General features: G+C 42.4%; 1 protein-coding gene across 10 annotated transcripts in view; it reads left to right on the forward strand.

The window, feature by feature from the left end:
• The window catches only part of LPP (LIM domain containing preferred translocation partner in lipoma), a 364,090-nt gene that overhangs the window by 232,014 nt on the left and 115,322 nt on the right, over positions 1-16,754 (forward strand). For all 10 annotated transcript variants that reach the window (XM_085325128.1, XM_085325129.1, XM_085325133.1 and 7 more), the window contains one exon: positions 318-998. In XM_085325128.1, coding sequence (XP_085181254.1) covers positions 318-998 — 681 coding nt within the window. The remainder of the gene's footprint in view (positions 1-317; positions 999-16,754) is intronic.

Below are 16,754 nucleotides of genomic sequence, written 5' to 3' on the forward strand. Positions count from 1 at the left end.
TTTCTTGTGTTTATCACTTTTCTGTCTGTTTGTTTTTAAGGCAAAGGAAAAAAATCCCAAGGAAAGATGAAATACYGTGCGTGGCAGTTCTGTTCAGTTGCAGTAGTGTTGTCCTTGTTCTGTCAGAGCAGGAAAAGGTTGCTATTACCATTTTATAATCTGGTCTCAGGTACATTCCTGCTTTCCTAAGCAGTTTGAGTTGCTGTGCAGATGTTACTATAAAATCCCTTCCCATTTAACCCTGAATTGCTTGCTCTGACATCTGACTAGTTCGTCCTGTTGCTACTGAGGGTCTCTCTCCTCTGCTTGCTCCCTAGGGCTCTGGGACCTCAAGCGGCGCTTCTGCCACCACCCCGACGGTGTCAACGCCTGTCACTGGCCACAAGCGGATGATTATTCCCAACCAGCCTCCCCTCACTGCCACCAAGAAATCCAGTGCCAAGGGTCCTGGGCAGCCGGCTCCGATCCCGGTCACTCCCGTCGGCACCCTGAAGCCCCAGCCGCAGCCGGTTCCCGCGTCGTACACCACTGCCTCCACCCCCAGCCGCCCGGCCTTCAACGTCCAGGTGAAGACGGCCCAGCCTAGCCCTCACTACCAGCCGCCAGGGCCGCAGCCCGCTCCCTACGGCAGCCTTGGGCCRAGCCACCCCTACGGCCCTCCACCGGCACGCCAGCCGGGAGCGACGCCGCAGTACGCTCCTCCGCAGCCTCGTGGGCCTGACTACGGCTACGCCCCGCAGCCCACGCGGCCCCTGGAGCCCAGCTACGGCTACGCGCCTCCTCCGGGCCGCTACCAGGACCCGTACTACGTGGGATACGGAGGGAGGAACGGCTCAGAGCCACCCTATGTGCCCCAAAACGCCTGGAAGCCCGAGCCAGCGTATCCTGCCAGCAACACCATTGGTCAGGCTCCTCCTGCCTTGTACCAGCCACCTGGCACGAAGAAGACCTACATCACTGACCCTGTGTTGGCTCCACAGCCGCCTGCTCTGCAAAAGGTAGGAGATTCGGACATTTGCAAGATTCCCTGAGAGGGTGCAAAGCTGTGTTTTCAGCTCCATTAGCTTAACACGGTCTGGGACCCTTGCTAAAATGTGACGTGTAGGTTTACTGTGTCAGTGGGGGCAGGTTGCCATGTGCCGGATGCATCTGGAGTTCCTGAATGGCTGTAGCTCAGATGCGGAGATCCATGCTGCTTCACGAGGCTTAAGGAGACGTTAGGGTACCTTGGAGCCCTGCACAGGCTGACGTGTCTACCTGACATCAGCTCTGTGACACCTCCTGAGATTTGTCCGTGCGGTGTCTGGTGAAGGACCAAGTGCCCAGAGCATAAGTATTACACTTAAGAGGTGGTTGGATCCCTGTTGCTGAGGGCAATGGGAAATCATGTTCTTGCCTCTCCTTCCTGTCATCTCCATGTCTCACACTTGCTTAAAGCCTGTAAAATAAATGTAAACTTAAGTGCAAACAGTATGAATGCAAGGCAAGCGTGGGCCTGGATTCTGCAGATGATATGGGCCAGCCTTCAGGAGGCAGGCCAAGATTTTGAAACCAAGTTAGTTGGCTTTTCCATTGTGTAAAGTTTGACTCAGTGAGCTGACAAGACTGTAAACCACATCTTTGTTTCAAAACAAGAGAAAAACTATGGGGAATACAGAAAATAGTTYTGCCCAGTGTTCTCTATCCACATGGCTTCTTGAAAGCTGAAAATAGAGAACTCCCATCTGACTTGAAAATACGCTTTTGGGGTCTTAGAAATCCCATCAGCCTCAAAGGGAGAGACCGTCTTATTTACAGAGACTTCGTGTTACTTATTGGAATTCACCCTGCAGGGCAGGAGGAAGTTTACGTCCCTGTGACAAGTAGTTACATGATAAGTTTGTTAGCTGTATATTTATGTGGAATTATTACACTTGGATCTTTCCTTCCGGGTTCTCCCAAGATCAAATAAGAGATTGCGTGTAAACTTCTCATCTGTATGTTTATGGACCTTTTTTTGATTCACCAGAAAAGATGTTCCTCCTCTTATTCAGATTAGAGATACAAAACACGCTGTTTTTGATTGTGGTTCAAAGCAATTCCGGAGATTGACCTCTTGTGTGTCACTGTTTAAAAATCACTTGTCGCTGAAACCACATGGAAATGAGTTCCCACACAGCTCTGTGGGCTCTTTGATTTTCCTCTCAAGTGACAATAACATGGTACGGTGAGTGGTGTCCATCTACTTTAACAGGTGTCCCGACCTTATCAATTTAAGCTGACTTGTACTAGGAAGTCAGACTGGTCTGCCTGGCTTCTCTGTCCAAGCATGCGCCCCATCTGGCCTCCATCACTTCTGCTGACGGCCGTCTCTAATGTGCTCTAGGACGATGCAGAGGCTTTGTGGGATCCTTCCTAAAGTGTGATAGRTGTTCCAGGGTCTGGCTTTGGCTCCGGTGGAGGTTGAAGATATCAAAGCCCAGGCAAAGAGGCAGCGTGCCCATCACTGCCTTGGGCCACCTGGACTCGCGTCATCACATAGCTACTTGCTAGCTCTTGAGTGCTGACAGAGAAATAGTAAAAGCTTCTGACACATTAAAAAAAAAAAGTCTATCCTCTTTGCCATTTCCTTTACTAGAAGCATAGACCTGATTTTCCCTGAGTTCTAGATTTCTTGACAGTGGGAAGTTTTGAAGGCAAAGATACTCAGGATTTCTGCAGGCAGAATAGTGAGAGCAATAAATAAAAAAGCCCTTGAAATATTATCTACTGGCAACATGAGGTAATAAACTGTTTTTCTCCCCCACCCCCTTTCCTTACCAAGCAGGTAGGAGTAATAAACCCTCAGCTCTGAAAGTGCTTGATATGACTTAGATTAGAAAGTAGTGAAAGGTACAGAATTTGCACATAGCCTTAACAGGTGTAGATTGGTGAGGTTCCAGTGGAGTCCGTAAGGAAATGYTGATATACACCAAATAGATATTTAGACTTTTATGAATGCAAGTAGAGTTATGTATATATATAAACTTTAAAAACTTCAGTGCAGTCAGTATCTCTATGGAAACGCAAATGATCTCAAACCACAAACAGCACAAGCCTGTTAGTCTCATTTGCATTACAAAGCCGGAGGGACATACCAGTTTAGCTCAAGTCTGGGGTTTCATGTGTGTATATATACATGCATATGTGTGTGTATGCGTGTATGCTTATGTGGTATTTGCAAACACATACAGAGAAATTTATTTTTACGTGTATATATCGCTGTATAAATAATTTCAGTTCTCCTGCAAACCAGGCTGCTATCTGATTGATCTTAAATCCCTTCAGAACTTTCATTCTCTTCTAGCCTGCTAAATATGCAGCTTATTATCCTATCTCACCTTTGCACTTACAAGTATTTTCTGAAACGTTAGTGGCAGACTSTGCTTGTTGTTGCTTTGTAACAAGTACAGTTTAATTGATGAAAAATTGAAGGTGATCTTACACACTAACAGGAAATGCCCAATAATGAAACACTATATGTTTTGCTATCCAAAGAAGCAGTGTTGTCTAGTTTTCCTGCATGTTGTTCTCTTTCTTTGCAGGATAACTGATTCATAAGAATCAACTTCTTTGAATGATTTTATATAAATGAAAGAAAAAAGGAGGCTGTGTTAGAACCAGGTTCCTGTCAGGGAGAGTTGTCACTGTAATTTGATTTGTGGGCTACAACATGAATTTTAACAGATTTTCCAGCACATAGCTGGCTTCTGCATTTCATTGCRTTTTGCCTTTTCAAGGTTGGTTTGAGGCCTTTCAGTTTAGAAAAACGATTAACAAGCCAGGGTAAAAAGCAGGCATTAATACGTATCTCGTAAAATAAAAGAAGACCTCCAGGAATTTTTCATCTTGCAAGGGAGTGATCTTGGAATATAAAATAATTTTCAAGCTTCATTCAAACAAGTGCATTCTTAATTTTGAATGCACTTGGTGTGCAAAACGTTAAGATGAATTCGTCTCAGATTAGAAGTTYGTGGTGCTTATTCTAATACATACCATGGTCCATCACTATGAGAGAGGATTGAAAGTTTTCATTTGGATTGTTTAGGATTTTTAAGGGGTAAAAAATGGCTTATATTTTGCATTCTGGTTAGGAGGAGGTTCACAGTGCTGTGATTCTGTATTTTGTGATGTAGTAATCATGCTGAAGTCGCTACTGATCCAAAATAAATCAGGATTGGTATGGGAACAGAAAATAATCTGTACTGATTCTTAAAGCCCACTGAGAACAATGAGTTTTACTCACACACAGCTATGTGTTGAATTCTGTCCTTGGGCCGGTTATAGAAGTGAAAGTCATGTGTGTGAAACCTGTGTGCATTTTAGCCTTTTGTAGCACTCCATTTAGCATTAATGCCCGATCCTAGTTAGGAAATGAACTAGCAGAGAGCACGTCCTCATTTAAACCTTCATGTGCTTCAAGGGCATTCCTGGCCAAAAACCTCAGCAGTTTCTTCTCTGTCTTGTAGGTAGTGGGGATCTCTGTATAAGTAGCAGGGGAGCTGTCATGATACCATCACAGAAACATGTGACAGGACTGGCTGCTCTCGTACTTTTTGCCAGTACTACTCTGCCCTCAGACTAAGTCAAAGTCTGAAGTCTTTCTTTAAACTTCTCCCCTGCTAAAGGCCAGAGCGCACAAGAGCAGAATGACTCATTAGGTATGCTGATTTTTGGCACTATAATGTCCACATTAGAAATCACCAAATGGCATGGCCAGTTTCCAACGTAGAGAATTCCTGCAAATCTGCCCTGTGGCCAAAACAGAATTTAAGAAACTCCCATCGCTGACCAACACTGCTATCACCAAATGTTTCTGTACTTTTGAGACACCAAATACCTTTGTTAACCTGTTGTATCTCCAAATCACAGCAAATCTTCTTACTGTTTTTGAGTATGTTTGAGTGTTTTGGAGACACTCTTGTATGTCTCCTGGGTGGCTTTGTGGACCAGCAAAAAACCCGCAAGGAGTGCAGAYCTTGTACTTATCCATTCCTGCTCTCAGTCCGGCGCATTCGTGGAGCCCTAGAACGACTCAGTCCCCTTCGGCCCTAACCTATTTTAGTTTTAGTCCCCAAAAGGAGTTGTGGGCATCTGCAGCCTCAGTCAACAGATACCAGGGATACCGTCTCCCAAAAAGGCGAAGCTGATACCTGCCCTGCAGCCGACGCGTGGGACATACTGCAGAACCAAGGCACAGCAGAACCAGGCTCTTTGTTTACTCCCACGTATAGAGTGTATGTACATGATGGGTACATATTGGAAAGCAACAGACCATCAAGGGTGACTTCAGCTGCAGTTAGACTGTATAAATAGTCTGCATTTCTCACCTTGAGGCTCAACTCTAGCAGTTAGATGAGAGACAGCACTGATGGCGTAAGCAGGTTACTTCTGCACTGTGGACCACTAGTATATAGTCATACTTCAGGATTTGTTTGAAAAGGACTGTCGGGATCCTGGTGTCCGCAGATAGATGTGGGCATATCTCATGGGAGGAACGCAGCCTTCCTTAGCCTCTCAGGCGCTTTTGACACTGACTCTTCTTTCCTTCCTCCATGCCCTCAAGCAACATGGCTGCCCATGGCTGAACCACACAGCGGTTTCAGAGAGATGGATTTTTTTGTTCTATTTTTTTAACTAATTTCATTTAAGCTTGGTTCRGGGGTGCTGTGGGAGAGCTATGTTCTGGTTTGGTGGTAGGTATTTTGAGTTTTGGGGATAGTTTTCTGCTCAGATTTTATGAAAGTTATGACTTCAGTGACAGAAAATTCCTCAAACTTTCAGGGAGCTCATGTTATTCCTGGCAGGGAATGGCCACTGTAGACACTCAGAAAGTTTGTCCTACCTAGACCTTGGATCCAATGGCTWCTCTTTCCTCTTTCTGAATCTATTCCTAGGGCTGAGGAACCACTTTCCTTCCTAAAGAGCCCTGCATTTTTTCTGCATCCAGACTGGGTGCAGCTGAAATCACTGGAGACAAGCTTGTGATTTTGGTCCGCAATAACGCAAATTTCAACAAAAACATTATCTCTTTAGATCAGTCTGCCGGTTTAAGGGGGAAGAAAGTGTCTTGTAGCACTGAGTTAGTACAGCATCTGAATCCCTGCTCCTCTATTGCAGATTTGCTGATGAGAGTAAGGGAACAGCATCCCTGTGACAGCTGTGTATGTTCGATGCCTGCTCTCTCACTCAGATGGCACAAATGTGCCACTTCCCCCACTGTGCTTAGCCTGAGCTGGTCATGAGGCCCTCTTGCCTCCTTTTCTRTGTCTACAGATGTCAATACCTACAAAGCATGACAGCTTCAGTGCCCTGCAGCGTTCTAGGTGAGTGCCATGGAAATTCAGTGGAGAGCAAACTGGAAATGAGGAGGTAAAATTAATGAGGCATCTTAGGCTTCTGGCTTGGTTTGGCTGGTAGTGACCGCTCGTGATTAGTAGACCTCAACCTCTGCATCCTTTCTGCACTGCTGGAGGTGGTGTTTCTTTGCTGCCTGCTGAAACCAGCGCTGATGCGGTCTCATGAAACTTGCAGTGCCCAAGAAGGGACAGGGACGACTCGCTGTTTCCTCATTTCATACAGCTTTTGTCAGTTTTTCCACTGATTTAATACCAGCGATGGAGACGTTCACTTGGAAGTTTCATCTTTGCCTCAGAAACATCTGCTCACCAGTGTCTTCTGCTGTGACTGATGCACTTCTCTTGTACTGGTTTAGTAATTTTTACAGTCTGCCATCACTCACATAAAATAAGTACCTCCGGCACGTAGGTTTGAACCGAGACTAATGCTTTTGCTATTTGCTGTTAATCTACTGACTAGGAATTTTTTGTTCTCTGCAGATGAATAAATGCAGTTTGCGTGATTCTCTCCTGCAGTCACAGGGATATATTGTTTCTTAGTTCGGCTTTTTGCTTTTGCAGAAAAGCAGGCAGCTTACTGTAGCACTGCCCACCTCCCCCCAAAGTGTCTTCTCCCCAAAAATCACATATTGAAAATTTCCACTGGAAGGGATTCAGAAGCAGTGTAAAAAAATGGTTTAATTAAGGTGGAAAGAAAGATAATATAAAATTAAATAAAACACAGGATTCAGAATTTCAAAATGGAATTCATGATTTAAACATGATGTTTCGAAATTTCCACATGAATATGCAGTTCCTTTTTACCCCAAGAGTAGCAACAAATGTCAAAATGTTGACATTCCTCACAAAATAGTAATTTTGAGTTCTAACCAGCACTAGCTATATATCAGCATCTGACTCTGTCATTGCTTTTGTGTGTATTAAATTAAATTGTTGCTTCTGTTAAAATGAGGAGGAGGGAAAGAAGGCAATGGTGTCTAACACTGAGATGAGAGGCTCAGAATTAGGACTTGATGGCAATCTGTGGCATTGAGAATAATAATATATTCCTGTCAAAGAGTCGATGAATCTCTGCATCAAAATCCTTTTGGATTTCTTCAGGACTCTCAGGTGAAAATGTGCTGTTCAAGGTGCCAAGGGATCTTTTCAGAATGGCATGCTTGTCCTTCCTGCAGGAACCTTTGAGTCTCTTTCCTTGGAGATATTCAAAAGCCATCTGGACACAATCCTTGGAAACATAGTCTAGGTGATCCTGCTTGAGCATGGGGGTTGGATGATGATCTCYAGAAGTCCCTTCCAACCTCAACCCTTCTATGATTCTGTGACCTGGTGCAGGCTGTTTTATACCCTAAACTCTTAAAGGAATTGAAAACAATTTTAAAATGTGTTTAACCTTCTCATTTCAGAACTTTACATTTTGTTCTTGATACTTTAGTTTTATTATTAAGCAGACCGTTTATTAGCAGGAACCAGCTGATAACAGAGGAATTCACTGAATTTGTCTCCAAGGAATCATACATTTGAGTTGCTTTCCTGAAACAGAGAAACAGCAAGTTACTGAACAATTACCTTAAAGATAATAGGGAGCCTGCAGTTACAGGAGTAAGTCAGGTCAGCATATACCAAGAAAGCAACTTAAATTTACAGCTTCAGGATGCAGCTTTTGCAGTTTTAGTCATTAGTAAGCCACAATGGGTTAGTAATATAAGAGGAATAATCGAGAAAGAGGCTTTTGGCATAATACCTGGATGTTCTTTCTCGCTCCTTCTTAAAATAAGCTGAAGACAATGCCTCCATACATGRTAAGCCATCGGGCAGCCTTGAAGTTAACTAAAGGCTTCATTTCTGTGCTGTTTAACTCTTGATAAGCAAGTTTATGCCTTGACAGATCATGTTGAAGTCTAACAGGTAAGGATTTTGTGTCCATGGCTGTAAAATGTAGGCAGTACGTACCTACTGACTTGTCAGAAGAAGCATCTGACAGGGAGGCTCTGTGATCCTCAGGCGGTGGTGCTTCCTGAGACCGGGGCTGGCTCCATTCTGGACATGGCACGCCAGTGGCTAGCTTGCTCAGCAGCACTGGGAGACAGCAATGGGTGGGTTCATTACCACTTTGCAGCTTTCCCTTCAGAGAGCAGCACCCATAAAAGCAGATGCCACCAAATGCTCTCCCTGTCATGTGTGATGTTGCAGCTGATTCCTGAAGTCCAGCCGCATCGTAATCAAGGCCAAGGTACAAGACTGTGTAGTAAAGCTGTTGTTCAACCAGATAACCTGTGAGTTACTGTCAAGTTTATCTCAGTGAAGCTAGGATACAAATGGATGAGGAAACCTGCCCAAAGTTTGACACAAAACTAGTGGGAGAGCTGGGGAGACTGAGCAGACTGGGAGCAACTCTGCTCTACTGGATGACTCCAGTGCCTGGGGTGAGAAGGGCTCTGGCTGCCCTGTTGGTGTGAAACGTGGCAGACTGTAGACCTGGTGTTAAAGCAAAGAACTGCCCAGTTGATAGTGGTGCTTTGGGTGATGTGGTATCTTGGTTGTGTCATCTGGAGAGGATTGGCCCACGTTTGGGTAAACACAGGCATGACTTTCTCACTGATAGCCTTGAAATGTATTTGTGATCTTAATCCAGTTCTTAGTGGCACGTGTTTGTGGATCATTACTGAAGCTGCAGCTTTGTGTAGGGCGCTGGGCATTAAGAGGAATGATTGTGGCCATACTTATGCCTGTAAGCAACCAAGTAAGAAAGAGATCTTGGTGCATAGTGAGCAGTGCAAATCCTGTAACATCCCATTTAAAATAGATACGCAGTTATGAGGAATAAAAAGTAGTCTGTACTGGATGCTGGTGTAGTATTTTTCCTCCAAGAGTAATGGCATAAAATAATTGAGAATATATAGTTATATTTACTGCTCATAAATGTTCTGATACTAAACTCACTTAGGCCCCCACATAATGGGCCTCCTGTTAAGATTTACCTCTGGATAACTATAAAGAAAAGCAATATATTAAATGAAATAGCAACCTTTAAAAAGAAAAAAAGAAGAAGAAGAGGTTTCCCATCACCAGCTGGAAGAACTCCTGCAAGGCAAACAGCATCTGCAATTATACTGACAATTTTTTCTTAAATGAAAATAATAGTGAATTATAAAGTTGTAAAATTGTTTTCATAATAATATTTTGTTTTTATAACTCATACTATTTCACTTAGTAGCTGCCTGGCTCCAGTACAAGTTACATAACATGATATTATGAATTTGGTGCCTCAACTTTTTGTCTAGGGAATTAATTTAAGGGCTCTAAACTTTCCAGTCACATTTTCTGCTTTGTTCCAGACACAGTGTATTCTGTCTGCTTGAAAAAATATCAGATAAAGTGTGTCTTGCTTGTAACAGAGTAGTATTCGTATGCTTCTTTATCCGCACTAATAGAGCAGTGACTTAGTTTTACATGGATCCTCAAAATAGTCCAGATTGAAATGTGCTGTCTAAATTCAGCTACATAAAACAAATTAGAAGAGCGGAGATGCTGTGCGTTAGCTGATCAGTCTAGCATTAGCAAGGATTTTCCACTGCGTGGTTTAGCGCCAGCACAGATAGATGAATTACTATTGCTGTCAGTATTATTCTCTTCATTCCCTCCCCACAAAAAAAAATAAAGCTTTTCTAAACGAATGAACAAAATTTCTTCACACAAATTGGCAATATCTTAAACTGATGTATTAAGATAACTTTTAGTCATCAGTAAAATGAAGCCATACCTGGGATGTGATAGAGCAGTTAGCTATATCACTTTCTTCCTGTTATTTCTTTCTTAGTCTGTATTTTATCAATACCTGAAACAGAGTTTTTTGAAGCATAGCTTTGTGGGAGCTGATCACTCATTACATGAATCACCTCCTTTTCTGTTATAGCTGAGAGAGTTTGAAGTGAAAACTCACGGCTTTTCCAGGGGGAAAAAAAAAATGTATGCGCAACCAAGTAAGCTCCTGCTTGCTACTGATGGATTCTTTCTAGGCTGTTGCCAGTAAGCCCTGTAGGGTTTGTTTTTCAATCTGAGTCAGGATGCAGGAGAAATCTCCAGTGAACAAATGCCCTGCAACGTTTGTACTCGTGCAAAGCCAARTTTCATGGGTATTGCACAGATCTGAATGCTTAGGTGGCTACTGTGGTCCCTTGATGTGATGCTCAGGGCATGGATGCAATCACAGCACCTCTCTCTCCAGCTTGTGTTGGAAGAAAGCTCTTCTGTTTCCTCTGCAGCACCACTTTATTCATCCCAGAAGTCCTTTCTCTCGCCTATTAAGCAACACCTATTTATGACCTTCTTCCCCCAGGCTCCATCCTGAGACATGCCTTAGAAACATCAATTCTTGCACAGCCCCATCTGAATACTTTAATTAAAAGTTTCTCCTGAAGCCACTTTCCAAACTGCGTTTAGCCTAATGCAGATCTTCACCACAGACTTCTTCCACCTGTTTGTACATCATTCACCCTGATGGTGCTCATCCCCCAAGATTTAAGCTTAAAACTGAGACTTTTGCCACTGTTTGGTGCCTAAACTTTAATGGAGAGAGATAGATTGGTGTTTCTGAAATGCTGGTTGAATTTCCAGATCCCTGGGCAAGTGGTGTTTGATTCTTTCTAGTAGAATCTAAGTTCAAAGAAACAAAAAAACTTTGAGGCAAATGTTGTACTGTAGATAACAGAGAATGCTAGAAATACATATGCTTGTTTATGTTTCTTTCTCAGATTGCTCACAGATAAATATGTCAAAATACAATTTTCAAATCTGAATTCTGCTTCCCACCCACTTTTCTTTACCCTTTCACCACCAGGGTGAATAATTTATTCACCATTCTGGTAAATAAATGCAGCATAGCAATTAAAGCCGTATGTGTAATTAAAAAAAAATCAACATAAGTCTAAACAGTGTGAAGATAAGAAAGGTAAAAGGATAAAGACAACAAGAAGCTCCGTTCTGTGTGACCTGCTTTTGAATAAACAACATTATATTCCACAGTCAATTATCCAAAAAGTACAATGTGTTCTGTTGCCAAAAAAAGGTTGTCAGATAGAAGTGGTTAGTCAAAAGGACACATGCACTGGAGTGAACATTAGTCTATTGTACTCAGTATAATATTATACAAACAGGGCTGGTTTGTTACTGGCTTTTTTTTTTTTTTTTTTTTTTTTTTTTTTTTTTTTTTTTTTTTTTTTTTTTTTTTTGACCACAGACAAGATTATGCAGCTTTTTAATATTATTTCATAAACATCTAATTGCAGGCTTCAGCAAGAGGTGCAAGCATTGCTAGGGCAATCAAATAAGGTATGCTCTGTGCAGCCCAATAATAAGGCTTCCAATACAAAAGTGGAAAAACAAGTCATTAGTTACAACCATCGAACGGAAGAGGTCTAATGGGAGCCACAGGATAAACATTCCATTTTATTATGTCTTCGTTATATGTTTTGCAAGACTCCGTGGTTATAAATTAAAATTGCTTTTTGCAGCAGTGGCTGTAAAAAGTTCAAAATCTGTGAATGTACCTATTATTTTTATTTATATCACAGCAGGCTGCTGGCAGAATTAACTTCTTTTTTCCCCTCTTGTTTGTTAGTTAAAAGATGGAAAATACATACAAATGCATATCTGAGGGCAGCATTCAAAAATACCCTTTTGCCTTTTTTAAAAAAAATCAAGATGGCATCAATTTAAAGTGAGAGAAAAAACRGGGGGAAAACAAGCTTCTCTGATAAAATGAACTTCTTCACCCTTGCACAGGTTGGTAGTCTCTGATGTTTGTTTATAAATTTAAATTAATATTAGTGAAAGCATCTAGAACGTGTACTTTGTCTGGCAGGTGGGATGGGCTTTGTACCTGAGACCATGCCGTTGACAAAACAGAAAACTTTCCAGTGCTCTACTGCAGTTGAATTGGCCATCTCGAAGGCCCTGGCAGAAAGGCAGTAGCAGGATGAGATTCTCCCATGCCATCTCCTCCCTTCAACCAGGCAGAAGACATCCTGCAGTAAGACAGAATGTTTTCAACTCTGGCTCGTCACGTGGACTGAATATTCCTGCAAAGCAGTTAATTTGGATTTTTTTTTTTAATTCAGCTTTGAACTCACTGCCCGCAGGTAACACTTAGAGAAAGAAACCTGTGGAATGGAGGTTAATATTGTTTGAGAACATCTATTTTTACTTTTAAAAGGATACAAAGGATATGTGGTAATAAACCCTTATAAACCTTTCTGTTACCAATTACGAGTTAAGCATTAACTATGGGACCATAGATAGCTATTTCTGAGGACAGCTATCTCATACCTGTACAGTAGATAAGTGGCTTTCACCTTGCAAATCTCTAATGTCTGCATATTACTTCTGAGCTGTACTCCCCTACTGACGAAAGCCTATTGTCAGAAGTTTAAATCTGCTGTATGGGTGCCTGCTGTTCCAAGAGGAAGAAAAAAAACAAGGGTATGCAAATTAGAAGAGGCAGGAAACCACTGCCCTGAGGACTTTACTATTCTTCCGCATGAACATTTACCATGGCCCACTGAGGATGCAAGCCTAAGTGGTCTAATTTGGGTGGTGCATTCCGGCTATGGGGGCACAGGGTTCATGAACATCTCTCTTTAGGAACTAGACAAAAAAGAGCAGCCAGGTGAGGACCATGGGATCACTAGGAAGGATCAGATCAAAGCAAAAAATACATATTTCAGAGTCTACACAGCCTTTTTCAGTGAGCCAGTCGTGCTGCTCCCTGGTTGTCACCATTATCATTTTGCTAGTGTTGCTTAATAATTGCTGTAAATACAAGATAATGTCCTGAAATCAGTACCATAGGACATGTTTTTTATCATCTAGAAAGTTAAATATATTTAGTGCTGAGGGACTTGGGACTAGTATTGATGTAGAAATCTGAGTTTTTGTATACAAGCTGARTTCCTACAAACTTTGTCTCCCACTGTGCTGACAGTTGCTGAGAAATTATTTTATTTCCCATTTTAGATGTTGGACAGTGACTCAGTATGCCCTGGAAATTCTATCATTCTAGCAATTTTCTCATGTAGTAGCTCAGCTTAATGTCAGAGAAATGGGTAGTTATGAGTCCAGACAGTATAACGATGGACTTAGGTTCTAAAAATAAATGTTTGGTTAACTTCTGGTTGTCAACAAGTTTTCTACTGCCACCCATGCTAGAAAATGGAATAAGTGGCTTCATGCAATTCCGGGCACGCTCTGTGGTCAATAGAAATATATATGGAACATTAAATATGCTGGTAATACATGTTATGGCCACTTTTGCCACGCAGTGCATATGCCCTACCGTATAGAGTCTGGGAGAAGGGTAGGACTATTCACTAAAGAGCAAGTGTGGGTCTAGGCAGGCCTTGCTAGTGTTCCTGATTTCTCAAATGACTTCTTTTCTGGTTTTCAGCTAGGAAGTTTACCCTTTTCCTCCACCTCYCCTCTTCATTTCATCTGTAAAACAGGTATAATGTTTGCCTCCTGTATCACAGTGGGGGTTTTGAGACTTGATTGTCTGCAAAGTAGTTTTAAAGTCTGTAAATGCAAAGTATTATTCTGATTTTCTATGTGAAAGGCAATTGAAATCATGTGCTGAGCTTCTCACAGCAGGAGCAGTGATTATTTGCAATGAAGGATATTTTTACACCTTTGTATGAAAACTAAGAAAAATGAAAGACTTAAATCTGTGGCTATTCATCATTAAAAACAGTTAACTTTTAGCATTTACATAGTGTTTTATATTTCTGGAGCCCTCTTCTGAATCTTAACTAAATTCTTCACAAAGCCTTTGAAAGGCATACAGCAATATCTTGCCTTTATGGTCATTTCCCCAAACTCCCAGAGGGAGAAAGTAACTCAGCCAGGTCGCGTGGGCAGCAACCACCTGCTTTTCTCCTCCGTCAGTCCGTAGGCCTGATGCAGTAACAGAGGGAGGGCTCCCAAGGGACCTGAGCTCAGGAGATTGAAAAGGTTCCCTCAGAGATGGAGAATGAATGAGTGAACCAAGTCATGTAGTTTTAAGGATGAATTGGCTTTAGGCCCATGAAATATATACCTGATGGCCTTGAGGGACAACGCAGGATTGTAATCTCCTCGGAGCCCTCTTGCCTGTAGCAAGGTGAATCCTGCCTGCGTCACGGTGCCTTGTGGTTTCTGGTGGCTGGCTCTGAACACCTCCCCGTTCAGCTCCTCTGAATTGCCTTCCTATGATTATCCTTCATTGTCTGGGTCTGAGGACTTGGTGGCACAGAGGGCGTCTGAATATGGCTTGCCCTGTCATCTCCTCAGGACGCTTGGTGTGCGAGGATTGAGCAGACAGTGCCTTGCCATGGTGTAAGGGCTTCTTTTGTTTTGTTGCTGAGCAAGGGGAGAGGCCGGTAAGAACAGGCATGACTACTAACACCCTGGACTTTTCTATTAGTGAAGCATCTGCATGTTTGCTAGTGAAGCATATGTAAAGAGTGTGGGAAATGAGCAAGATAAATGTTGCTGCTCGACGTTTGGGGTTGTTCAATCAGTTTCCTTGGTGGCCATGTTATGCCCAATTCCGTTTTAGAAGGCAGTAAAACAAATTCATTTACGGAAGTGGCTGTTTTGCAGCTGGAATCATGCGCTCTGCCTTACAGTAATTCCAGCTAAAGTGAATTTATGAGAGCAAACTGAGAAGCCAGGAATAGAAATATGCAAACATCCGAAGAAGTCTTAGCAGATACAACACCACATATACGAAGCTCCTATACAGAACATATATGGAATGGTATTTTAGCAGTGGGTTTGAGCCATCCTAGGAAGGCACTTGGAGTGATAATATACAGGTTATGATTTTGTGATGCATGTATTTGGCTAAATGTACCAGGGGTGTCAGTAGAGCTGTATTATCTTTGGAGAGACTCTGTTGATTTAGTAACAGCTGGAAGCATAGATCACAGCCTAATGTAGTGCTGGTCATCTGAGGTTCTCAAACAACAGCTAGGAGACTGATTAAACCACAGACTAGCCCCTTCTATTCCGTATACTTGATTAGCACTGGTAATTAGAAGAGCTAGGACTAGTATACAGTAGCCTTAACACTTTTTGACATTTTCTTTTGTGAGATGAGAAAGACATTGACTGTGTTAATAATTCTGARCGAAGGGAGAGTTTCCTTTCCATGTAACAATGTATCCTGGTATGAGTTTTTGTGAAGAAGCATGAAGAGGAATGCAGTAACTGAGCAACTCAGTAAATGTCTCCCCATAGTGGATATCTTTCCATTTCTGGGTCGAATTTCTGCATCTTTCTGAGTGGGGTTTGGCCAACTGGGATTGGTTGTGCACAAACACTACAGGCAATTGGTGACTGGTTAAAAAGGACAGCTGGCAGTATAGATAGGTAACAGAGAGAGATCAGCAGGAGTGGGTTGTGAATAGGCATCCTCATAGATGTGAAGCAGGAATAACATTAAAAACTTACTCTATCTTTACAGTTTTATGTTTCTTCCAAGCTTTCTTCCAAGCCTACTGCTCTTGATTTTTCCCAGCAGGACTTCTCTCTCTCTCTCTCTCTCTCTCTTTTTTTTTTTTTTTTTTTTTTTTTTTTTCTCTTCCTCCCCCCTTTTTTTTTTTTTTTTTTTCCTCCTGCTTCTCTTACACTCTGCACAAGAGGCAGCTATTTGCTCCTCAGCAATGAATATATACAAAATCTCTGTAAGGTTCAGTATACAAGGTCCAGAGCATTCTGATGAGAGTGAGCAAGGCAGGTAGGCTGAGCTTCTGCTGATGAGGTTTTATTGCTGATGGTTTCATATCAGCTCATATCTGCCTCAACTGTTCTGCTGATGCCGTTCTTCTTCAACACTGATTTTCACTAGAATTGCAGGAGAATGTGATTCCTTGGCAAAGGTRTGCAGCTTTCCTCAGACCTGTGTGATTGCCACATGATGGATTTAGATTGGCAGAAGCCCAAGAGATTGGACTGCTGGGGAAATCATGAGGACTTATAAATCAGGAGACTACAGAAATGAATATAAAAATCTACCTGACAAAAGGAAGCAACCTGGCAGCTGTCTGACATACGTTGGGTCTGGAGTTCACCGGATGATGTCGTGTATCTGTTGGTAATTGCACTTCTAGAGGTCTATTTTAGTGCTAGCTGTTCACCTGTGATAACAACCATGATTTCTCTTCCTATCCAATGAGGTAAAACTGCTGTAAAGCGAAGGACTCCAGCTTACAGCCTTCAGCTGAACATGGGCAAGAAGAAATTTTCAACCAAAATGTGGGTTAATGTGAATGACTTAGCCTCAGCCTTTGGCACACTCTGGCCAAGGAGTTTGCCAAGGTTTGACAGCTTGGATCCTGTCCC

The sequence above is a fragment of the Rhea americana genome, unplaced genomic scaffold, assembly GCF_003343005.1.
Source record: "Rhea americana isolate MKP2758 unplaced genomic scaffold, rheAme1 scaffold_96, whole genome shotgun sequence".
Classification (NCBI taxonomy): Eukaryota; Metazoa; Chordata; class Aves; order Rheiformes; family Rheidae; genus Rhea; species Rhea americana.